Source organism: Danio rerio, chromosome 4, assembly GCF_052040795.2.
Source record: "Danio rerio strain M-AB ecotype USA chromosome 4, GRCz13ab, whole genome shotgun sequence".
Classification (NCBI taxonomy): Eukaryota; Metazoa; Chordata; class Actinopteri; order Cypriniformes; family Danionidae; genus Danio; species Danio rerio.
The window spans coordinates 51959446-51984160 of NC_141024.2; the positions used below are offsets into that span (position 1 = coordinate 51959446).

The 24715-nt window shown below is 39.9% G+C and overlaps 3 protein-coding genes and 2 non-coding genes across 9 annotated transcripts in view; all 5 read right to left on the bottom strand.

The window, feature by feature from the left end:
• LOC137490940 (uncharacterized) overlaps positions 1-24715 on the bottom strand; it is a 627578-nt gene that overhangs the window by 483236 nt on the left and 119627 nt on the right. The gene's annotated exons all lie outside the window — the stretch shown is intronic.
• The window catches only part of LOC137490961 (protein NLRC3-like), a 372316-nt gene that overhangs the window by 179382 nt on the left and 168219 nt on the right, over positions 1-24715 (bottom strand). The gene's annotated exons all lie outside the window — the stretch shown is intronic.
• Positions 727-15391, bottom strand: LOC103910575 (uncharacterized). 3 transcript variants are annotated; one of them, XM_087249510.2, is made up of 18 exons: positions 11079-15391; positions 10581-10772; positions 10361-10502; positions 9371-10002; positions 9253-9294; positions 8768-9155; positions 8649-8696; positions 8439-8519; positions 8284-8361; positions 8050-8147; positions 7768-7828; positions 7615-7665; positions 7495-7539; positions 7222-7286; positions 1195-1383; positions 1015-1103; positions 869-929; positions 727-789 (listed from the first exon to the last, which is right to left on the bottom strand). In XM_087249510.2, the coding sequence occupies exons 6-11, from the start codon at positions 8777-8779 to the stop codon at positions 7816-7818; spliced, it is 330 nt and encodes a 109-aa protein (XP_087105636.1). In that variant the 5' UTR covers positions 8780-9155; positions 9253-9294; positions 9371-10002; positions 10361-10502; positions 10581-10772; positions 11079-15391; the 3' UTR covers positions 727-789; positions 869-929; positions 1015-1103; positions 1195-1383; positions 7222-7286; positions 7495-7539; positions 7615-7665; positions 7768-7815. The 3 variants fall into 3 exon arrangements, with proteins under 3 accessions (XP_087105636.1, XP_087105634.1, XP_087105635.1); XM_087249508.2 differs by having other exon boundaries at positions 8768-8887; positions 8959-9155; positions 10581-15391; XM_087249509.2 differs by lacking the exon at positions 8050-8147 and having other exon boundaries at positions 8768-8887; positions 8959-9155; positions 10581-15391.
• On the bottom strand, positions 23448-23518 carry trnag-ccc (transfer RNA glycine (anticodon CCC)). Its single transcript has one exon. It is a non-coding gene; the product is annotated as a tRNA-Gly (tRNA).
• Positions 24084-24154, bottom strand: trnag-ccc (transfer RNA glycine (anticodon CCC)). The gene has a single exon. It is a non-coding gene; the product is annotated as a tRNA-Gly (tRNA).

The following is a 24715-nucleotide window of genomic DNA, read 5'->3' on the forward strand; positions in this document are numbered from 1 at the left end:
TGTAGGTGACTTTTCACTAAGTCTCTGTGGCACAATCGGTTAGCGCGTTCGGCTGTTAACTGAAAGGTTGGTGGTTCAAGCCCATCCAGGGACGGATCAATCATTTTGCTGCCTTGCAACTGCTAACACGTGCACTGGACAAAGATCCTGGGCCACATTCTGTCCAGCGTTACAAGATGAAATTAGGATTTAGCAGAACATTGTCATGGGTAGGGAAGGTATCACTGTTAACAGTGTCTAGACAAAGTTCCGCATTTCTATCACTGTAGGTGACCATTCCCTAAGTCTCTGTGGCAACGTTATGAAGCTGCAGGCCCCGAGACTCAACCACACGCTCAGACCTGCTCGCTCAGACCAGCACTTCCAGACCTATAATTTCCCAGACAGTGCCACCTGCTGTTGGAAAAATTGCCTAACCTGAATTCATTGATTTATAAATTTTAAATTACACTATTTTTCTACTATAAAATATTGCACTATAATTGAATACACTATTATAAAAAATATTAAACATACTAGATTATGATTTAATGCATTAAGTCTGTTGTATTTTAATTAACTGTATTTGTAAATAGATATTGTTCAGTTACTTAAATATTTTCAGTCATTTATTGTTTTTGTTGTTTTTTGTTTTTAAATCATTAAGGATTTATCAAACTCTTTAGTATTGAGTTGAGGGAATGAACATTATCTTATTATTCACAGAATAAATGATAGTACTCTGAGTAATTTTCTCACACCAAACTTTATTTTTTTATAAATTTTCATGAGGTCCTACAAGTCATCGAGCTGTAAAAAAATGCAGAGAAAAATTGTGAAAAACAATACTTGGATTAATAATGTATTTATTACATATAAAATGCTTTACACTCTTGTTGGGGAGATTTTTCATTTCTCGAGCAATTCTTCTGTTAAATTCCTCAACTTCACTAAAAAAATAAATAAATGCTGTTGTCAGAAATTGTGTTTAACATAAAAACTTAACAGCTTTTGTACAAAAAAATGTAAACATACCTTGCGTGATAAATGGGGCCCTGGAGGAAGACATCTTCAGCCTCCTGCCAAGACAAGCCTTGTAACTCGGAAATGCCATGAGTTATGGCCTGTACAAACATACAGATAAACCAATTAATAAAATAAAACACACACTGCAGAACATAAGCATGCTCATGTACATACATGTTTTGTGATTACCTCTGGGAGGAGACATCCACAAATGAACTCCACCTCATCATTGAAGGTCAGCTGTGTTTTGGTTTTATTAAGAATTCTTCTGATGTAGTCACAAATGATTGACTGGGACTGCTCATTCTCAATGTAGACAGGCACTTGAGAACGGGGTTTTAGTGGAAACCAATTTGACCTTTTCCCACCGAGTATATCCTTTGGGCCATAGAAGGAAATTATATTTCATATGTAAATGCACAAGTAATTAATTATATTTGGCAAATAATAGTTAAATTGTCACTTGACTATATTTAAGTCAACCATACTCAGAGTCTAGAGGAGTAATTTAAAGTGGAACCATCTATACCACCAAATGCTGCTCTGCTGATTTTGATGTGATAATCAAGTCCACTAATCTTTTGTCATTTCTTTCCCGATCTTGAACTGCTTGGACATGTGCCGGAAGATTGGATGTGGTTTTTCTTTTCACCCTAAAAAGGAGCAGAATCTTTCCATCCAAGACACTTCTTGCCTCCTCAGTCCAGAAAGCAAATCTGTGCCCATAGCTTTTAATAACAAGACAAGACAAAATCCATAATTACTGTGTAACATGGAGACTGACACGGAGGGATCCATTATGCAGTATTTATTAATCACAACTTCACTCAAACACACAATATGCACCGGAGTGCACACACACATCCACAGTAGTAGTATGGGTATCAAGACTGATGATGAACAGACACAGAGTGAGTTACCAGGCATGAGTGGAAGGGAGTGAGCGAGAACCAGGATCCGTTATGCAGGCTTGGGTCAAGGGCAGGCAGCAAGGATCAGAGTCCGTATAACAGGCGTGGTTCGTGGGCAGGCAGAGAGAGAGTCAGAGTCCGTATAACAAGCGTGGGTCGTGGGCAGGCAGAAGGCGAAGCAAAGTAAGAGACAGGCTGGAGTCGTGCACAGGAGATCAGGCTGGAGATAATGCTCAGAAAATGCTGGCCGGGGCTAAACAAGACTTCGCCCTGAACGAGTGTTTGAGTGCGGCTTATAAGAGGTACATGGGTCATTAGCCAGATTCCAATCAGGTGCTAATGCTAAAAGTCCGGAGATGGTGGCCTCTGCTGGCCAGCGAGGGGAGTTACTGGGACCGAGTCGGTGACAGAGCCCCCCCCCCCCCCCCCAACGAAAGGCTCCTGAAGTGAGAAGACTCTCGACGCTGGGGTCTTCCACGGGGGCGAGGGGCCGGCATATCCGGGTGTAGCAAGTGGAAATCATCCAACAGAGTTGAGTCAAGAATGTTCTTGCGATTGATCCATGATCTTTCCTCCGGACCGTACCCCTCCCAGTCGATGAGGTATTGTAACTGACCACCCCGGCGTCTGGATCTCAGGATCTCATGGATCTGATAGGCCTCTTCTCCGTCGATCATGAGAGGCGGGGGACCCTGTTCACCGGCTGCCACCTCCCTATCCACCTCGGCTGGACCAACAGCAGGCTGGGACTGAGCTTCTTGCAGGGTAGTTTAAGGCGGAGGTCTCGGGCTGATAACCAAACCCACTGTCCTGGGGAATACGTGGGACCAGGACGACGGTGACGGTCGGCTTGTTCTTTGACCCTTCTGATGGCGTGTGCTAGGTGGGTGTAAGCTGCGTTCCATACCTTCTCACACTTCTTAAACCAGGTGTCGACTGCGGGGAATTCTGTGGTCTCACCTGACCAGGGGAATAGAGGAGGTTGGAAGCCAAGTACGCACTGGAAGGGAGTTAGACCCGTAGATGCCTTTCTTAATGAGTTCTGGGCATACTCAGCCCACATCAGAAATTTGTTCCATTCAGTTTGATTAGCATGACAATAGGTGCGGAGGAAACGTCCGATCTCTTGATTGAGACGTTCGGTTTGTCCATTGGACTGAGGGTGATAGCCTGATGTCAAACTGACATTAACTTGGAGGTTCTTAAAGAATGCAGACCATAAACGGGACGTGAACTGGGACCCTCTGTCAGAAACAATGTCTTCAGGAAGACCATAGTAACGAAATACATATTCGCATAATAGTTCTGCTGTCTCCAGAGCTGTGGGCAACTTGGCTATGGCGATGAGTCGACAGGCTTTTGAAAATCGATCCACAACAGTGAGTATGGTGGTATTACCCTGTGACTGAGGTAAATCAGTGATGAAGTCGATGGCTATGTGTGACCATTGGCGACGTGGAATCGCTAAGGGTTGAAGGAGACCAGCTGGACGATGACGTGAATGTTTGGCCATTTGACAAGGAGCACACTTGTTAAGGAAGCTGATTACGTCTTTGTTGATGGATGGCCACCAATAGCGAGATTGGATCAGTTGTACTGTTGCTGTACTGCCTGGATGACCGGAACTGGGATGAGTATGCACTTCAGTAATGAGTTTATCACGGAGCAATGCGGGGACATAGATTTTGTTCTCGGGACATGCCTGCGGCGTGGGATGTTGTTCAGAAGCCTGGATAATTTCATGTTCAATATCCCATTGTATTGGGGCAATGATAAGAGGGTCCTTCAGAATAGGTTCGACATCCTCTGTCAGAGTCTCTTCGTCCGAAAGTCGAGAGAGAGCGTCCGCCTTGACATTCTTTGATCCAGGGATATAGGTGACTTGGAAGTCGAAGCGAGTAAAGAAAAGTGCCCATCTAGCTTGTCTGGGATTTAAGCGTTTGCAAGAACGAATGTACTCCAGATTCTTATGATCGGTGATGACAGTAAATGGGTGTTTAGCTCCCTCTAGCCAATGTCTCCACTCTTCTAGAGCAGCCTTCATAGCGAGGAGTTCGCGGTTACCCACGTCATAATTTCTCTCAGCAGGATTGAGTTTCCGGAAGTAGAATGCACAGGGATGGAGTTTGTTGGTGGTTAACGACCTCTGAGACAGAATGGCTCTGATACCAGAGTTAGATGCGTCAATCTCTACCACAAAAGGTTGATTGGGGTCCGGATGATTTAGGATGGGAGCACTTGAAAAGTGGTCTTTGAGCTGGTTGAATGCTTGAATGGCCTCTGAGTTCCACTTTAAGCGAGCGTTGTTTGCTTTTACCATGGTTGTAAGGGGAGCTGCTACTGTGCTGAAGTTCTGGATGAATCTCCGGTAGAAGTTAGCGAAACCCAGGAAACGTTGTAATTGTCTGATAGTTTCAGGTTGTGGCCATTGTGTGACGGAGTCAACTTTCTTCTGGTCCATGGCGACTCCCTCGGGACTGATAATATAGCCCAGGAATGAAATGCATGACTGATGGAACTCACATTTAGAAATCTTGGCATATAGCTGGTTCTGGATAAGGCATTTTAGTACTGCTCTGACGTGCTGGATATGTTCCGGTAGGGAGTTGGAGTAAATAAGGATATCGTCAATGTAAACGATGACCCACTGGTTGAGCATGTCTCTAAATATCTCATTGATGAAAGCCTGGAACACGGAAGGACTGTTAGCTAGGCCAAAGGGCATAACCCGGTATTCATAGTGCCCATTGATAGTGGAGAACCCAGTTTTCCACTCGTCTCTCTGACGAATACGGATGAGGTTGTATGCACTGCGGAGATCCAACTTAGTGAAGTACTGGGCTGAGCGGAGTTGTTCAAGTGCTGCTGGAACTAGTGGTAAGGGATATCGATACTTCACTGTGATTTCATTGAGTCCTCTGTAATCACTGCATGGACGTAAACTGCCGTCCTTTTTCTTGACGAAGAAAAATCCAGCTGAAGCAGGTGACGTCGATGGTCTTATGAAACCCTTTTCTAGTTCCTCTGAGATGTAGGTGTTCATAGCTTCGGTCTCTGGTTGAGAGAGGGGAAAGATTCTACCACAAGGGGGCGTGGTACCCGATAATAGTTCAATGGCACAATCATACTCACGATGAGGTGGAAGTTTAGTGGCTTTTTGCTTGTTAAAAGCTTTGAGTAGATTGTGATAAGCCTCAGGAACTTGACAAATCTCAGAGTCATCGATACTGGTTATAGTGTTGATCTGGACAGGGGAAACAGAATGCAGACATTGGGTAACACAATAATCGCTCCATCTAGTAATCTCACCAGTTTTCCAGGAAACTTGAGGGTCATGGAGTTTTAACCAGGGAAGTCTGAAAATGATAGTATGTCGTGGAGAATTAATTGCGAGGAGGGACATCTTTTCTACATGGAGAGAGCCTGTTTGAAGAGTTATTTGTTGAGTTCGGAATTTTATGTGTCCTTACCCTAGGGGGCGCCCGTCTATAGCAGTGATGGCTAAAGAAGAATCACAAGAGGTTAGAGGAATGGAGTGTGTTGAGGCAAACGTGTAGACAATAAAGTTGCCAGCGGCTCCTGAGTCGACCATGGCTGTCGTTGAAATTTCAACATCTCCATATTTTAAACAGACAGGTAAACTCATAATATCATTGGTAGTCGTGAATACGGTGGTAGCACTCACCGGAAGAGCCTTAGGGGGCGGTTTGTTGGGACACAGGATCTTCGTGTGTCCTGAATCTCCGTAATATAGGCACAGATGGTTTCTCCTCCGTCGTTCACGCTCCTCGGGCGTTAGGCGGGTTCTCCCCAATTGCATGGGTTCAGTGACAGGTTCAGGGGACACAGGACTGGAAGCGGGAGAGCATAGAGGGTTACGTGTACGAAGTAACGTGTCTAACCTGATTGAGAGTTCAATGAGTTGATCCAATGTTTTCCCCTCATCACGACGAGCCATCTCCTTTTGCAATTCGGGTCGCAGAGCTCTTCGGTAAAGTGTAGTGAGTGGATCATCAGCCCAGCCTGCTTGCGCTGCCAGTGTGCGAAACTGTAGAGAGAATACAGCTGCGGGTCGATCTCCCTGTTGTAAACACAGAAGCTCTTCACCAGCATTACGACCACCCTCGGGATGGTCAAACACAGTGCAAAATCTTTTGAGAAAGTCATTGAAAGAGGGGAATATCGGGGTGCTGTCTGGCCATACAGCAGTAGCCCAGTCTAGAGCTTTTCCTGTTAGCAGTGAACATACAAAGGCAATCTTCCCGTTCTCATCTTTAAACAAATGAGGTTGCTGGGCAATAAATAGTTTGCACTGTAGTAAGAAACCCTTGCTGGGTTACCTGAGAACTTGTCGGGGAGTGCCAGACGAACACCAGAAGCAACCTGGGTCTGTGTCACAGAGGGTTGAGCGGGAGAGTAACTGGCGGTGAGTTGCGCGGTGGGAGCAGCTTGCAGGTTTTGCAGCGATTTCACCAGTTCATCTGTCAACTGAGTTAGGTGTGTTAATTGTTGCTGATGTGTGGTCAATACCTGAGCTTGCGTTGTGATCTCGTGAGACAAAACCTGTATGGCTGCGGGATCCATGTTGGGTGAAGTCTTCTGTAACAAGGAGACTGACACGGAGGGATCCATTATGCAGTATTTATTAATCACAACTTCACTCAAACACACAATATGCACCGGAGTGCACACACACATCCACAGTAGTAGTATGGGTATCAAGACTGATGATGAACAGACACAGAGTGAGTTACCAGGCATGAGTGGAAGGGAGTGAGCGAGAACCAGGATCCGTTATGCAGGCTTGGGTCAAGGGCAGGCAGCAAGGATCAGAGTCCGTATAACAGGCGTGGTTCGTGGGCAGGCAGAGAGAGAGTCAGAGTCCGTATAACAAGCGTGGGTCGTGGGCAGGCAGAAGGCGAAGCAAAGTAAGAGACAGGCTGGAGTCGTGCACAGGAGATCAGGCTAGAGATAATGCTCAGAAATGCTGGCCGAGGCTAAACAAGACTTCGCCTTGAATGAGTGTTTGAGTGCGGCTTATAAGAGGTACGTGGGTCATTAGCCAGATTCCAATCAGGTGTATGCGCAATCAGTGTAGATGGATGACGTAATGCTAAAAGTCCGGAGATGGTGGCCTCTGCTGGCCAGCGAGGGGAGTTACTGGGACCGAGTTGGTGACATACTGGTCACCGGTAAGAGAGATTTTAAGTATGTTTTGTTATTCATGTTACAAGTTGTTGTATTGACACAATATAAATTTTTAATTTGACAGATTTACAAGAAAAATAAATAAATACTGACATACCCATCAATTTGAAATCGTTCCATGAGTAGAAGGCACCACCACTGACGGATGATAGGTATATCCATCTGAAAGAAAGACTGTTTAGTCTGACAGTTAACCAACATGTTTTTGTTAATACATGATGTTGGGTGTGCTTGCAATAACCTTGCCCCTTTTTTTAAAAGATATGTTGCTTAGAAGAAAGCAAGATAATATACACTAAAATAGTTACATTTTAGCTATGATTAAAAAAAGCACCAACAAAATAAAGTTACATAAATAATAAAATAATACCTCCTGGAGTTGAAACCCAATGCCACACACCATTGAGAGGGTGTACTGAAAAGAGAGAAGCCACAGTCATTTACAATGTTTACAAAATCTTTAAATCAATTAACTCAATTTATATCTTACCATGAGAACAAAAACACCACAATCATTCCCTCTTGTCTGACGTGGCAAAGCCTAAAATAGGCAAAGCAAATCAATTTTATTTTAGAATAATGTAGAAAAATTTTTATTGTTGTAAAAGCCAAATAATATATATTTTTTAAGTTGATTCCTCACTGGAAAATCATATCCATTCTTTTCAGTCCATGTCCCATGATCCACTTGCTAAGCAATTTTCCTGTAAACAAAATATAGTAGTAATACTAACAATTACAACTCTAGAACACCATGCATAAAAAAGGCTAGATGAACATAGCCAGAAGTTCAAGAAATGGCTATAGGAACGTAGCCAAAAGTGGCAGAACTATAATACACGGTTAGGAAATAAATAGAAATGGCTATAGGAACGTAGCCATATATCACATAAAGGCTGAAACATGTCTTAGTTTACTGATAGACCTAAAAATTGCCCTGTATTCCTCATCTCCAAATCCTGATTCATGCTCTGCGTACAGAGAGTCTAAAAACACCATCTCTCTTCGAAGCGGCATCATTATCTACAATGTTAAAGGTGTAAAAATATTTCATTTGAACATTATTGCTTCTTCCAAGATTTTTCAGTGTTTTATTTTAGAAACACACACATTGCAATACCAATTAATGTATGCACTAGACATTTCAATATTTTCTTACACAGACAACAAAGTGGTCTGGTCCATTGGCATTTGTCCATGCTGGAAAGGCTAACAGGTCTTTCAAGTCTGCATCTTCCTGAAATTGATCAGGACAGTTATGTCGTTTAATTTAGGTTGTACTTCTCACACAGTGAATACAGTACATACACGCACCGGTAATCCAGTAACAATGTTGTTAGGAGTTTCTTTCCACACAGGGACAACATAAAAGTCCTCAATGTATATGTCCTTGCCCTACATGAATAAAAAGAAACTGTTGACAATGACATGAACATTTTCACACAGTTTAGAAATTGTTTTTTTTTTTTAAATTTGGATCAAGTTAAAACAATCTATATAAATATTATGTTTTATAGTACATACAATTTGTCGAGCCATTTCACAAATAAGCTTCATGCAGGCGTTTCCAATCTGCAATAAATACTTTGATAAGTCAATGTTTTTAATAAAAAAAAGTTATAATAAAAAAACAGACTGCTTACATGGGAGTCCATGTCCCTCAACAATCCAAGGCTCCAAAATTCTTCTCGAATAAGGCACACTTGCCCCTCCTTCACAATTATTTCACTGCCAGGGCGATTTCGGTCCAGCACATAATCAAGCTGTAATAATAATAACAATAAATATGTGTGTGTGTGTGTGTGTGCGTTTGTATGTAATGGTAATTGTTCACCAGTTTCTCTTGTAATGGATGCCAGTCCCTCTCCCAAGGCTTAGTAGGTTCCAAAAAATTCAGAAGAGTGGTAGGTTCACAAGCTGTTTTTTCTGTAATTGATACTGATGACAGAGAAGATGTGACTGATGTTATGCCTGGTGATGCAGTGGTCGTTTGTAAAGTCACAATATTTTCTGGCAGTGCTGTCAGTGGTCCTTAGAGTACATTAAAGCATCAAAATTAGAAAATAACACATAATAATTAGTGAACAGAAACTTGACACTGAGCAACTGGAAAGAACAGTCAAATTACCAAGTGACATGTCCCTGCATTTCTCTGTGGAGGATGGATTTTCTATAAATGCAAATATACACGTAAGTACAGTTATGGATATAGTGATGTATTTGTTACAAAGTAAGGGAAACATTACCTTACACAACCTGGCTGTGGTCATTCATGTGAATGTTTGTGTTGAATTCCTTTTTTATGTCATGAAGATGTTTCTCGTTTTTTCTGACATTGTAATGGTGGATGATGTTTCACATGAGGAAAACATGTGTGGATGGCAATGCCATGTTCAAGTAGTTATTTTTCTTTAGCTTTGAAAAAAGCAGTTCTGCAGCCTGACTGTTAACTTTGCCAGCTAGTTGAGGCACAAGACGAAGCTTCCTCAGTGAATCACGAGGATTTTTTGTGTTGTCTTCGTGAAAGCGGTCATACAGAACATAGTGTTCTGCAGAACCAGTTATTGGATGACCATGCGGATCTGGACTTTGCTTTTTTGCAGTGAGCCATGGCAGAGTTACCTGTAATTTTCCTGATTTTGCTTTTGCAATATTTTCAGTGGTTGGTTCAAGTAACCTTCCCTCGAAAGGTGTAAAAGTTATGGGTTTCCTCAAATTTGTGTGGGTGGACAGTCCACGGGCAAAGTCATAAATAACAATATTAGGCAGATGCTTCCAAGACAGAAGCATATCTGAAAATCCCATGGACTTTCTGCTCGCAGATTACATTTTATACTGTAAACTATGCCACAAGGACACATGATGACAGCCCAACCTCCTGGAACAGACAAAAAAGATAAGCAAATAGTTAAGAAAACATAATCAAATCCCATTAATGACATTGGGACTTAAATGACCATAGGTTATGATGGAGGGCAGTGGCATTAACCTTAACAAAGTATACTTTTAAAAAATTTAAAGATGCAGTGCCTCAGAGATGTAAATACACTCCCCTACACGGAAAGCAACAATACACCCTGGTGTCAGACAAGGCCACCTCCAACACCCCCCAGAGCTGTACACCACCAGTCACTCCCCAATCAGTGCCAAGCAGAAAACAGGACCCATAATGTCTATGTGACTTTGTACATTTCTGATTTATTTGTAATATTTTAATGTGCAACATTGAGGTTTACCTGAAGCAGCCCAAATCTTTTCAAAAACCTTGTCATGGGCCTCCCTTGACCTCATCTCCTCCGAAAGTCGCAGGAGTAGATCTGTGCGAGAGCCTTTGGCATCTAAACCACACTCTTGACACAGTCTTCTTATCACTCCCACCTATCACATAAAACACACATGTTAAATGAAATGCCAACACTGACAAATAATACATATAATTAGCATTAAATATTTTACTTTCTGTTTTGAAAGTTTGTCCTTTAAGCGATCTTCAGAGACAGTTATTTCTGTTCGTTCTGCAGTTTTTGCTTTGTGCACTTTCTCAAATTCAGTGTTGAGAACAACATTCGCTATGCGAGTCTTACTCCCGATCCAGGGTGCCCAAAAGTTGTAACTAGGTGTAACACAAAATGGATTGTTTTTTTTTACCTTTAGGACAAACAAACATGTTAGTACATCAGTGAATTTAGATTGTACTCCTGAAAACACTTATGAAATTAAATAATGATGACATGCCATTCCTGATATAATAAATTTCCTTATTTGAAAAAAATCCTCGAGCAATTCGTTCTTTTGTCAGTGCCTTCCAAAACATATCTAAATCCACCTCTCCATTAAAATCTTGTGGAGGCTGTGAAAGATCACTCACTAAAGAAAATAAATACTTACTATAAACTTACTAATAGTTTTACTAATAAGACTTACCTCTCCGCAGTAAAAAGGAAAGATATTTACCAGAGAGATGAAAGGATGCCTTCTTGTGGAGGTCCATTATGACCACAGGTGGATGGTCACCACAAGATACACATGAATACTCGTATTCATGGTCAGTTAGGGCCTCAAAATACAGATAGCCGTGGAGAAGGGAAGGCAAGGCAAGGCAAGTTTATTTATATAGCACATTTCATACACAATGGCAATTCAAAGTGCTTTACATAAACAAGAATAAAAGAAACAAGTAAAATAAAAATAAAAACAAATAATAAAAATGCGTAAAAACAAAACAAAACATAAAAACAGGTAAAATGTGATATGAAAGAATGAAGAAGAAGAGAAAAACATGATTGTGCAATCTGTCGGACGCAGCACAGTGCTCATTCAGTAAAGGCACAGCTAAACAGATGTGTTTTCAGTCTTGATTTGAATGTGCCTAATGTTGGAGCACATCTGATCATTTCTGGAAGCTGATTCCAGCAGCGAGGGGCATAGTGGCTAAAAGCCGATTCACCCTGCTTTGACTGAACTCTTGGAACTTCTAGTTTATATGATCCTAATGATCTGAGTGATCTGTTAGGTTTGTATTCAGTGAGCATATCTGTATTTAGGTCCTAGGCCATTTAGTGATTTATAGACCAGTAATAATACTTTAAAATCTATTCTGAATGTAACTGGCAGCCAGTGTAAAGACCTGAGGACAGGTGTGATGTGCTCTGATTTTCTGGTTCTGGTCAGAATTCTGGCTGCAGCGTTCTGGATGAGCTGCAACTGTCTGACTGTCTTTTTAGGAAGACCAGTGAGGAGTCCATTATAGTAATCCACCCTGCTGCTGATAAAAGCATGAACAAGTTTTTCTAAATCTTAACTAGAAACAAAGCATCTGATTCTTGCTATGTTTTTGAGATGATAGTATGCTGATTTACTGACTGCTTTGACATGACTGTTGAAACTCAGATCTGACTCAAGAGTCACACCAAGATTCTTGACCTTATTTTTTGTCGTTTGACCTTTAGTGCCATGGTACGCATTTACCTTGAGAACCTCATCTTTGTTTCCGAACACAATCATTTCAGTTTTCTCTTTGTTTAACTGAAGAAAATTTTGGCACATCCAATTGCTCATTTTATCAATGCATTGGCAGAGGGTGTCAATGGGGCTGTAGTCATTAGGCAGTAAGGCTAGGTAGATCTGAGTGTCATCAGCATAGCTGTGGTAGGAGATTTGGTTCTTTCTCATTATTTGGCTCAGAGGGATCATGTAAAGGTTGAACTGGAGAGGTGCCAGAATCAAGCCTTGTGGGACTCCACACGTCATGGGTGTCCACCTCGACCTATGGTCACCTATACTGACATGGTAACCTCTACCTTCAAGGTAAGAACTAAACCATTTGAGGACTGTGCCAGACAGCCCAACCCAGTTTTCCAGCCTATCCAGAAGTATGCTGTGATCGACAGTGTCAAATGCAGCACTGAGATCCAACAATACCAGCACTGTTATTTTACCTGAATCTGTATTTAGGCGTATACCATTGATTATCTTTATAAGAGCGCTCTCTGTACTGTGATGTGCTCTGAAACCAGATTGAAAATTGTCTAAACACCCCCTGAAGTTTAAAAACTTGTTAACCTGATTAAAAACAACTTTTTCAATGATTTTGCCAATGAAAGGGAGATTTGAGATTGGCCTGTAATTGCTCAATAGGGTGTTATCCAGGTTGCTCTTCTTCAAGAGGGGTTTAACAACTGCAGTTTTAAGTGAGTTTGGAAAAATCCCTGAGAGAAGTGAAGCATTTACCACTTTTAGAAGATCCATTTCTAAACAGGTAAACACAGTTTTGAAGAATGATGTGGGGAGCGTGTCAAGACTGCAGGTTGATGTTTTCATAACTTGCACAATTTCTTCTAAGATTTTGCCTTTAATTGCCATGAAATCAGACATAATGTCTGATTTCTTAAGTTGTGGTTGAGCTTGTTTGATATCGACACAGCTTGACTGATTGGATGAGCTGATTGCCTTTCTGATATTATTAATCTTATCAGTGAAGAAATGAGCAAACTCATTACATTTGCTTTCAGAGAGGAGCTCACTTGGAATCCGACTTGGGGGGTGGGGGGTGGGTGTGGTTTGTGAGTCTCTCTATCGTTGCAAAGAGTGTGCGAGCATTATTTAAGTTGCTGTTTATAAGGCTTGAAAAGAAAGACTGTCTAGCAGTGTTTAGTTCCATATTAAAGGCATGAAGACTGTCTTTATAGATATTATAATGGACTACTAGTTTCGTCTTTCTCCACATACGCTCAGCTTTTCTGCACTGTCTTTTCATCATTTGTACTCTAGGTGACCTTGTCCAAGATCCCTTTTGTCTGCCAGTCATCTTCTTGACGTTAACAGGAGTGATGTCATTGATGTCATCCGGACATTTGCTAGGTGTGTGTGTACAATTCAGTTCAGTGGCATACACAGCTGATGGATGATTGAGGGAGAAAAAAATATTGTCCTTTAGCACCTTTGCACCAAGTTTGTTTGGATGAAGGCCGTCTGATGTAAACAGCTGTCTTTGGTTCCAGAAGAGATTGAAGTTGTCGATGAAATTCCGTCCTTTCTTGTTACATGTTTTCTGTAGCCATACATTTAGACCAAGAAGCCGTGAAAACATATTTGTCCCTCTTGCAGGGAGTGGTCCACTTATGAACGGCTGAACCTTCAATCTTTCAGCTGTTTCCAAGAGCTCACAGAAATCTTTCTTGAGCAGTTCTGACTGTTCCTTCCGAATATCATTCTTCCCCACATGGATGATAATCCGTTTTGCAGTACTGTGCTTTTTCAGAATTTCCTCAAGTTCTTTGTTTACATCAGAAACTGTTGCATGAGGAAAGCAGTATGTCATAGTAGATTTGCTACTGAAATTCTTGATTATTGAATCTCCTACGACTAGTGTTCTTATCTCTGTTGCAATCGGAGCAGAATGCCGCTGTCTAGTCGGCCTTGAGCCTCTGTTCCATGCAGAATTAGTTGCTGAATCATGCAATCTCTGTCTGACTGCATTTGGGGATTCTTCACCCATATTACTCAAAACTTCATATCTGTTCTGAAGCTGTATTTGAGTCTGAGCTGTATTTGGGGTAGAAGACGCTAATGCGGCAGCGTATGATCTGACCCCACGAGTACCCTTTGGTCTCGCACCTTGTTTATGCCAATGCTCATTTTCAACAGTTCTTTTCTGTTTTTCTGTGCTCAGAACAGTAGCAGGAACAGATTTATGGGACTCACCGGCTGTGTGCTGAGAGAATCCACAATGAAGTTGTGATTGAATTATATGAAAATATATTGTAACTAAATATATTTTTTAAAATACAGATATAGTATATTAAAAGCACATTTTAATTCAATTTCTGGGTGTCTCAAAATAGCACAGTTGAGTACACTTAGATGGTATTAAGTTTATCTTAACACATACTTAATACTATTTTTTAGTACATTAAGTACAAAATTAGTGTGCGAAAATAGAGCACTTATAGTACATTACTGAAAAGTGTACTAAGTATACTTAAATAAGTGTATTTTAGTGCACTTTTTTTCACCTGGGACTAACATCTGTATTCAAATGAGTTAGTTCCTCTGACTGATCCTCTGAGAACAGTTCTTCAAGGGACAGTTCTGAACACTCGCCCATGTCTTGACTCGACCCCGTTACATTTTCTTCTTTGTCAGCTAATGCGTTTGTGCTTTTTTGACAAATACAACATCAATGACCCTCTGACCATGAAATTTGACTTGTACAGATGCTGACCCATCTCCAAGCAGCACTGCAACAAGTGCATCTGGGTCAGGGGTGCTCTTGTTAGGAATATTTAACAATCTTCTCATTAGAAAATCATCGATCACAAAATGATTCATTATGCCACATTTTTCCTCAATTGTAATATTGCCTCTTAAAGCAGCAACAATTCTCGATGTGTGACAGCAGGAATCACACTGGTGACACCTGGTCACCGATGTTTCCAGATTTACCTTAAATAAGGCATGTCGTTTTGGGCAGAAATATTCCATCTTTACATCAGCTGTTACAATGATGCCCTCCTTCGTCTCAAAGTTCTGTCTTATCTTTATCTTTATGTCTGATCTCCATTGAATTGTCAGCACAAACTGCAATACTACTTTGTGCTGTAGTCGACAGACACTTACAGCCGCCAAATTTCCGCACTGACACATTAGTGAGGGTGTACCATTTTGCAACATTAAGTACTTCCCCAGTCCATACAGTCAGGGACATGCTGTATGTCGCATCGGCAACCTTATAAGACCTGGTCATCATTTTTTGACTACTGCGGGTGTATGCATCTCTGGCTTCATTTAACTGCAGCACCTTGACTTTGATGTTCACCTAAAACAGAAAAACACAACATACTTTTGTTACACAAAACAAAAATTTATAAAGCAACAACATAACCTTACACTAATATCACATTTAAATCATACAATTAATATTACACTACCTACAAATGCAGCAATACGTATAATGAAAGTAGTGTTAGTATTAAAAATTAAATTTTCAATAAAATCTATTTAAAATTGTCAAATTAGGCACTCGATTATAATTGCAGCAATACAAAATAAATAAATTACTATTCACACACTCAAGCTAAACTCTAAAATTTAGCACAGCACTGTTATCTACTACACTGTAAACACAAATATGGGTTTACAGTACTGGTGTAACTCGTTGCCTCAATTTTTAAGTTCATGAACTTAAGTTTTCAAAACAAATATTTTGATTACATGCTACTTAGACCTTTTCATTACAGTTAAATTAAAACTTGTTATTAAACCAATTTAAATATTTTAAGTTACAGTAACTTAAAATTTTGCTTAAAATTTCATGGCATTAAGTTAACATTACATAAAAAAAATAAGTACACAAAGAACCATTTTAAGTTAAATCAACTCAATATTTATTATTGTCTTTGTATTTGTGTTTTAAGTACCAGTAACTTGTATTGTACAAGTAGAATAACATTTAAAAAACAATAATCAAAACTAAATTTGACACTGCAGTGCTAATTTAAAAGGATAAAACCTGAAAAGCAGATTGAAGACCACACCTCTGACATTAAAAATTCACGAACCTGCATGAACTTTTACAAAAACATGAACCATTTAAAACTAAATTACCTATATGGTTACAAAGTACTACCCAGCTGTACTTAACAACTCTTAAAAACAAGAGCTGCATCAATGACAAATAACATTAATAAATGCACATTGTGAGAAAAAAATGCAGAAACCTTTTAACCAGTATTTTTACAAAAACAAATTACATAAAACTCGAGGAATTGCCAGGCCTACATTTGCATCAAATCATTTTTGAGACTCTGTAATTTGGGTGACAGTTTACCCTTGTCAAGACAAATTAAAATCTTTTGAATGAATTCAAAAGTGTTGGCCAGTCCTTTTTGATAGTTGAGGTGTAAGTGCATAGATCAGTCCAAACAATACCAGGAAGAATCTGGAGAGGCTGCTCACAATCTCACTCTTGATGACAAGTTTTTCACAGGTTGAAAGAGAACTGAACTTGTGTCATTTTCTTTGACGACTGCGAGAAGGGCCACTGCAACATCTGTAAGCTCTGGCTCATCAGAAAATCAGCTCATCAGTGTCCTGTAAGATAAAATAGATGTTAAAGCAAAAACAGAAGATTGGTCAAGTCAGCCTAGCAAACTGTAAACAAAAGTTGCAATAAATTGATACTATGCTAAAAAAAAAAAAAGAAAACGCTTAGTTTTGCTTAAAGCAATTTAGTACTAAAATAATTTTACAGTGAGGTCAAAGAAAATAAATCGCACAAACTATTTGGTTGGAAAGACAGAATAAGAGTAATGTACTGTATGCATGTATGTATGGCGATGTGATGGCGCAGTAGGTAGCGCTGTGGCCTCACAGCAAGACGGTCGCTGGTTTGAGCCTCTCCTGGGTCAGTTGGTGTTTCTGTGTGGAGTTTGCATGTTCTCCCCGCATTCGTGTGGGTTTTCTCCGGGTGCTCCAGTTTCCCCCACAGTCCAAGGACATGCGATACAGGTGAATTGGGTAGGCTAAATTGTCTATAGTGTATGAGTGTGTATGGATGTTTTCCAGTGATGGGTTGCAGCTGGAAGGGTATGCGCTGTGTAAAACATATGCTGTATAAGTTGGTGGTTCATTCCACTGAGGTGACCCCAAATTAATAAAGGGACTAAGCCAAAAAGAAATGAATGAATGAATGAATGTAAATATGCATGTATGTAAAAGAACTGTTTGGTGTGGTAATGTAATGTTTTTTTTTTTAAATACTCACCATGCAGGTCCTTAAAAACCCTGTGATTTCCTCACATAGATACACAGAGCATGAACAACAGTGACACACTTGATGTGCACATCATGGAACTCCTATAACGATAAAAAGAAAACTGTATATAATTGAACTGTAAATGTTAAACAATATAATCAGATATACAAAACCAGACAAATACAAAAAAAGTGTTCAAAATGTTTTAGTGGTGTAGTGTTCAAAGTTCATTTGAATCATCAAATTTTTCAAACTTTTAATCTTTTAATAAAGTTTTAGCCTATAAAATGCACAACAATATTTTTACCTGTTCATCATGGATTTTTAGGATTTCATTTAAAGTATCTGATATCTTCCCGGTTCTGGCTGCCTTCTATCTGAACAGGGTCATTAGGCTAGGAAGGTGTTGGTCAAGCACAGAGTAGAATGTGTTGGGCAGGTTCTGGTTTTCCGTTGGAACTCTGCATACACCTAAATCTTACAACAATGACAGACAGGGAACAAAGCCATATTTATTATGTGAACCTGGTTCATCTACTACCCCCTCAAAGAAACTAGCCCCTGAATGTGGTATATGTTATCAAGAAAGCAATAACAGAAAAAAGTGTTACCCCATTACCTCAGATTCCATCTTAAGCCAACAACCTAAAAAAAAAAAAAAACGAGATTAATGTTAGATAGTGTATATTTATCCAGTAATGAAATATGTAAAGCCTTTAGGAGTTTTTAAATCATTAAATTAAATTGAAAAGTTATTTATGTTGATGTAACCCCAAACAAAAAGGGCACTACTATATAATAGACAGTTGTGGCTGTTAAATGTTAAGCCGGAATGTGATTGTTGTGGACTACATCACTGTTTTATCTCTAAACAGATGTCATCAGTCAAAACTAAAGTGCAACAGTTATATATTATTTTTTCCATACTAGACTTAAAATATATTAAACTGTTTAGACACATTTCTACAATGACACTTGCTCTTCAAGTCCCCATTTTGTATCAATGGCACACCAACACATTGTGGAAAGTATGTTTTCCAAGTTATATCGTTTTTAAAGGGCCATGACACCCCCCACTTTTGGTTAAAGTCTACTTCAGATTTTTTTCAAAAGATGCATGATTAATGGGCGTGGAGCTCCGCGAGCATCGGGCAGGAGTGGGCGTGGCCATCAGGGGAGAACGTAAGCAAACAACTGTTGTTGTCAGTTAACTCACAAAATGAGACAAACTGTGAGGAGACGCTTGAGTTTATAGTTCACAAAGTTAAAATGCAAAGAAATGAACAGTAATTTAATGCCCTTCTACATTTGTTATTCGTTATTTCATATACACATAACCACAATTTATATCATTATAAAGATAAGTGTGTTCAGGTAAACCCTATAAATGAGGACTTCTCCCTCAATCCCCGTATCCAGCAGACTCAGTGCAGCAGGTCTCCTGACCTGTCTATTTTAACCGTTAGCCCTGCTGGTAATCTGGAGGATTTAGGCGAACACAGCAGCACGGCGATGTGTCTGAATGTGAACGAACTCCTGATAAAAGACAGCGTCCGCCATTCTCTAATTCTCGTGCTGCTCTCCCGACAAAAATGCTTGCAGCACACACACAGCTTTGCTGTATGATCGGCCCTGACAAGATCGCGGGGGAAAACATGCAACAAACCCCGTGGATCATGGAAACAAACGCATATGAGCCTTCATGAACGGCTAAAAACTGTCGGTCTGTGTCTCAGCTTGGGCTTGACTCTGGCAGGTCTGATGAATAATTAAGCAGCCGGCTCTTCTCATAGGATAAGAAAACTCTGCTATGAATAATAATGAGAAACCGACGCGTCATCATTGCACTTGCAGTTCTGCGCTACGTCGCCGATTTTGATCCCGCCCCAAAAATCATTTTAAACCCGGAAGCTGAAATTAGCTGACAAAAGCTCAAAATTATCCAGTTTTCCCCACAATTAAAGCTGACAGATGCTAACATTGTCTTAACTGATGCTCAACACACACAAATCTGTTAATACAAGAAAAAGTTCTCCAGGGTGTCCTGAACCTTTAACACAGCAGACAAAAGCTGTGTCTCATTTCAGAGGCTGCATCCGCCAAATGATGCATTCGAAGTGCGATGCGTAATCGTGGCGCGCCGAAGGCTGTTTCATTTTTAAAAAATTCAAGTGCAGCCTCAAAAATGCATCCTTCACTTCCCAGGTAACGAAGTATACAACCGGTGGATACTTCGCGGCCTCGAACATCCCAAGATTCATTGCTTGCTGATAACGGCAGGACGTTTTTAAAATGAAAACTCTGGATTAAATGTATGAATTGGGTTTATTTGACTTTGACATCTAAACACGTTTAAAAATAGACTATGACATGTCTTACTAAAGAGGCACTCACCTTTGAAGTCTATATCCTTCGGAGGGCGCAGCCTCTGAAATAAGACACAGCTAAAGCCTGACGGATTCAGTGTTGCCAGATTGAGCGATTTCCCCGCACAATTACTTAGACAGTTTTAAATACTGTGCGGGTAAAAATGACATAGGTGGGTAAAGAAACTTTGGCCATCTTTGCAACGACGTTCCCCTCAGCCCCAGATACCACCTCCCGGTCCTCAACTCGGAAAAGCATATGATAGCCTCCAGATTTCTGGGCAGTTGATTTTCGGCGGGTTTTGAGGCTTGAATCAGTCAAGTTACATCTGGCAACACTAGATGCTTATTTTTAAATCGTGTGTCAGTTACAATCTAAGCGCCTAATGTCGTGCAAGCGGAAATATAGACTACGAATCGTTCAAAAATTATATAGAAGTTAGCTAATGTAATGTGTAACATATGCTTCGATGGGTGTTTGTTTCAGGCCCATTTCATCGGTTATTCCTCGCAAGTCGCGAGACATCCATTACTTTTGAATATGAATATACGTAACAAGTGAATGCTATTTAAAGTTTTGTCTAACTTTTTACAAAATAAGACCATGTTTATAATGCATGTAACACTTACCGTGACACCAGAGGTCCTGATTACTGCCGAAAGCTTGAAGCTGAAATTCTCCTCACTCACCGCAGTATTTTGTGGCGCCAAAAGTGAAGCATTGCGCGTTCCCACAATGTCGCAAAAGTCTCACGCTGAACTTGGAGCACGTGAACCTCGTGAGCCAATAAAATGTCACAGAAACATCAGCGGCATATTTTACTGCCGGTAATAATAATAGATATATTATATCTAATAGAATATTCTATTTTGGGCTTACATTAAACCAGATGTTCTGTTTATTTTAGCCTGTTTATATGTATATAATTTAATTAAAAAATGACAAAACAATTGCTTAACCACACACACCCACAAATGGTACTGATTTCATACGCAGATAGCGTGTTGAAACTACAAAAAAAGTCTTATTTTTTATATATCTCTTAGTGATTTTTATTTTGCAGCACATTGTCAACCTTTTGTTGTGTTTAATAGTGCTATATAAATACAATTGACATTGACATTAACAAGTAAAGTTAAATTATACTCCTAAGTGGAACTTACTTAATGAGCAAGTTCCAGTTAATCAAAAATAATAAGTTCAATTCTCTCAAAACCAATAAAAAAGTTACACAAACTTAAACTATTTAAGTTAGTAGAACTACTTTAGAAAATTGAGTTTTTACAACTCAATCAATTTAATTATTTTGAACATTTGGGTTTACAGTGTGTTGCATCTTGTTCCATCCCAATTTTATTTAAAATAGCATCAGTAAAAATCGCTCTGTGTCTAATAAAATATTCTAAGTTTGCCAGTTTTGTTTGTATAAAAATACCTCTCATGTTTTCCCATATGTTGTTCTCATTTGTTATCTCGTATTTTTGCATCCAGTATTCATTTGCCACAGGTTTCTTAAAAACTGCATCCCTAAAGACACAATAAAAACTTTTCACCGTACATTCCTTAAAATCATTCAATTTCTCCCCTATTCTCACATACACTTCCATTCCATCAACGTCATCTTCTTTATTTTCAATTTTTTGAATCCATTCTTGAGGGATTGCAGCTTTAATTATTTGGTACTTATTTTTTATTTCTTGTCCGCTATATTCTTCCTTTGCTTCTTCCATGGCATCAATAATGCATTGTACTGGTAAAAAACCTTCTTTAAACTCATATAAAATATCCCTTACTTTAACTATTCCTGCCACCCACCATTTCTTTAAAAAAAATCTCCCTCCCTTGATTTAAAATGCAGTTGTTTAAGAAAAGAGGCTGATTTAAAATGTTCTCTCTCCCTAGAGGTTTAAAATGCACATTGTTTAAAAATTTGCCCCAAGCTCTTAACAATTCTTTATAAAAATCCGGCACCCTCTCCGCCATCCAGTTTTTTTGTTTTCATCCATAAAATACTGTCCCCCAAATAAAAATTACCACATTTATTTAAAAAATATCCCACAGTTCCTTTCCACGTTGCTTCCGTTTCTTTGTCAAAGTACTTTTATATTAATTTGACCCTCAAACTATTTTTTTCTTTGCTCTACGTCCATCAACCCCAGTCCTCCCTTATCCACTTCCCCTATTAAAGTGGCATGTGCTATTTTTGCTGGTTTCCCCTCCCATAAAAAATCTAAAAAACATTTTTTCAGCCTTTTTTCTGCCCACATCGGCATTGCAGACACATATAAAATATACCACAACTTTGACACCATTAAAACATTTAACACTGAAACCTTCCCTTTTAATGTTAATGTCCTGTTTTTCCAGAATATTAGTCTTTTCTCAATCCCTCCAAGCACTTCCTCCCACATTGTATCATCTGCTTTCTTTTCATCCTTCCCCATTAAAACTCCTAAAATCTTGATTTCTTTAGTTTCTTTAAAAGTGAACAGCTCTGCTAAATTCCCTACCTCTGCTAATCTCATGTATTCCTTTTTACTTTCATTTATTTTTGCTCCTGATCCTCGACAGTATTTCTGCACTATTTGCATCGCTTTCTTTACACTTTCGATATCTTTCATTAAAAGAGTTGTATCATCTGCGTATTGGAATATTTTTGTTTCTTGTCCATCAAGTCCTATTCCCTTTATCTCCTCATCTTGTTTTATCATTAATCCCAAGGGTTCTGCCACTAATGAATATAAAAGAGCTGATAGCGGACACCCTTGTCTGATCGATCATGTGATGTTCACATTTTTTGTTAAAAAACCATTACATTTAATTCTTGTTGTTGCCCCTTTGTATAAAATACCAATCCATTTTTTTAAATTCTCCCCAAATCCAAAACTCTGTAAAATATCAAATAAAAAACTGTGCTCAACTCTATCGAATGCCTTTTCAAAATCCAAGCTAATTAAAAAGCCTCTTTTTTTCTTTTCGTTCATGTATCTTATTGTGTCTTTAATGCTAATTGTTGTGTCCGCTATGTCTCTTCCCTTTACTCCATATACCTGGTTTGTTTTTATTATACTAGGCATTATTTCTTTTAGTCTGTTGGCTAAAACTTTAGATAAAATTTTTAAATATGTATTTAGCATTGTTATTGGTCTGTAATTCTTTAAATCATTTTTTCCTCCTTTCCTTTTATATATCAATTTCATTAATCCCATTCCCATTCTTACATTTAATTCTCCTTCCTTAAAAATCTCATATACCTCTTTTAAAATTCCAGTTAAAATATCTTTAAAAACTATATAAAACTCATTCCCCAACCCATCTATTCCTGGACTTTTATTTTTATTTAACTCGTTAATTGCTCTTTTTATTTCTTCCTCGTTTATTTGTTCATCACATTGCTTTTTTCTATCTCTCCTGCTGTTGTTTTTATTTGTTTTAGTAATTCTGCTTTGTCCTTCTCTATCACACCTTCTGCACTAAATAACTTGTCATAGTAATTTTTAATTTCTTCCAATATTCCGTCATTTGTTTCTACAACTACCCCATCATCTCTTTTTACTTCATTAAATGTTTTGGCTTTACTTCGACGAGAATTCTACCACTAAACCACCAATGCTGATATGCTTATACTGCTGTCCTAGTGGGGTGTGATTTCTGCAAGGCTGTTACCCAGAGCTGGATGAGTAGCAACACAAAATAGGATTTGCATTGGCTGGGAATCGGACCCGGGTCTCCCGCATGGGAGGCGAGAATTCTACCACTGAACCACCAATGCTGATATGCTCTTACTACTGTCCTAGTGGGGTGTGATTGCTGCAAGGCTGTTACCCAGAGCTGGAAGAATAGCAACACAAAACAGGAATTGCATTGGCCAGGAATCGGACCCGGGTCTCCCGCGTGGCAGGCAAGAATTCTACCACTGAACCACCAATGCTAATATGCTTAAAGTGCTGCCCTAGTGGGGTGTGACTGCTGCAAGGCTGTTACCCAGAGCTGGAAGAGTAGCAACACAAAACAGGAATTGCATTGGCCGGGAATTGGTCCCGGGTCTCCAGCGTGGCAGGCGAGAATTCCACCACTGAACCACCAATGCTGACCCATGTTATTTTTTGCCTTTGTGTTATGTGAGTGCTAAAAGGCCGTCAACCAGAATTGTTACGGGAGCCACACAAAACAGCAATTGCATTAGCCAGGAATGGAACCCAGGTCTCCCTCAAAGCATGAAAGAATTCTACCAGTGAACCACCAGTGCTGATATGCTAATACTGCAGCCCAAGTGGGGTGTGATTGCTGCAAGGCAGTTACCCAGAGCTGGAAGAGTAGCAACACAAAATAGGAATTGCATTAGCTGGGATTCGTACCCAGGTCTCCTGCGTGGGAGGCGAGAATTCTACCACTGAACCACCAATGCCGATATGCTCATACTGATGTCCTAGTGGGGTGTCATTGCTGCAAGGCTATTACCCAGAGCTGGATGAGTAGCAACACATAAAAGAAATTGCATTGGCTGGGAATCAGACCCTGGACTCCCGCGTGGCAGGCGAGAATTCTACCACTGAACCACCAATGCTGATATGCTCAAATATCTGTCCTAGTGGGGTGTGATTGCTGCAAGGCTGTTACCCGGAGCTGGAAGAGAAGCAACACAAAACAGGAACTGCGTTGGCCGTGAATCGGACCCGGGTCCCCTGCGTGGGATGCAAGAATTCTACCACTAAACCACCATTGCTGATATGCTCATACTGCTGTCCTAGTGGGGTGTGATTGCTGCAAGGCTGTTACCCAGAGCTGGATGAGAAGGAACACAAAACAGGATTTGCATTGGCCGGGAATCGGACCCGGGTCTCCCGCATGGCAGGCTAGAAATCTACCACTGAACCACCAATGCTGATATGCTCGATTATCTGTCCTAGTTGGGTGTGATTGCTGCAAGGCTGTTACCAAGAGCTGGAAGATTAGCAACACAAAAGAG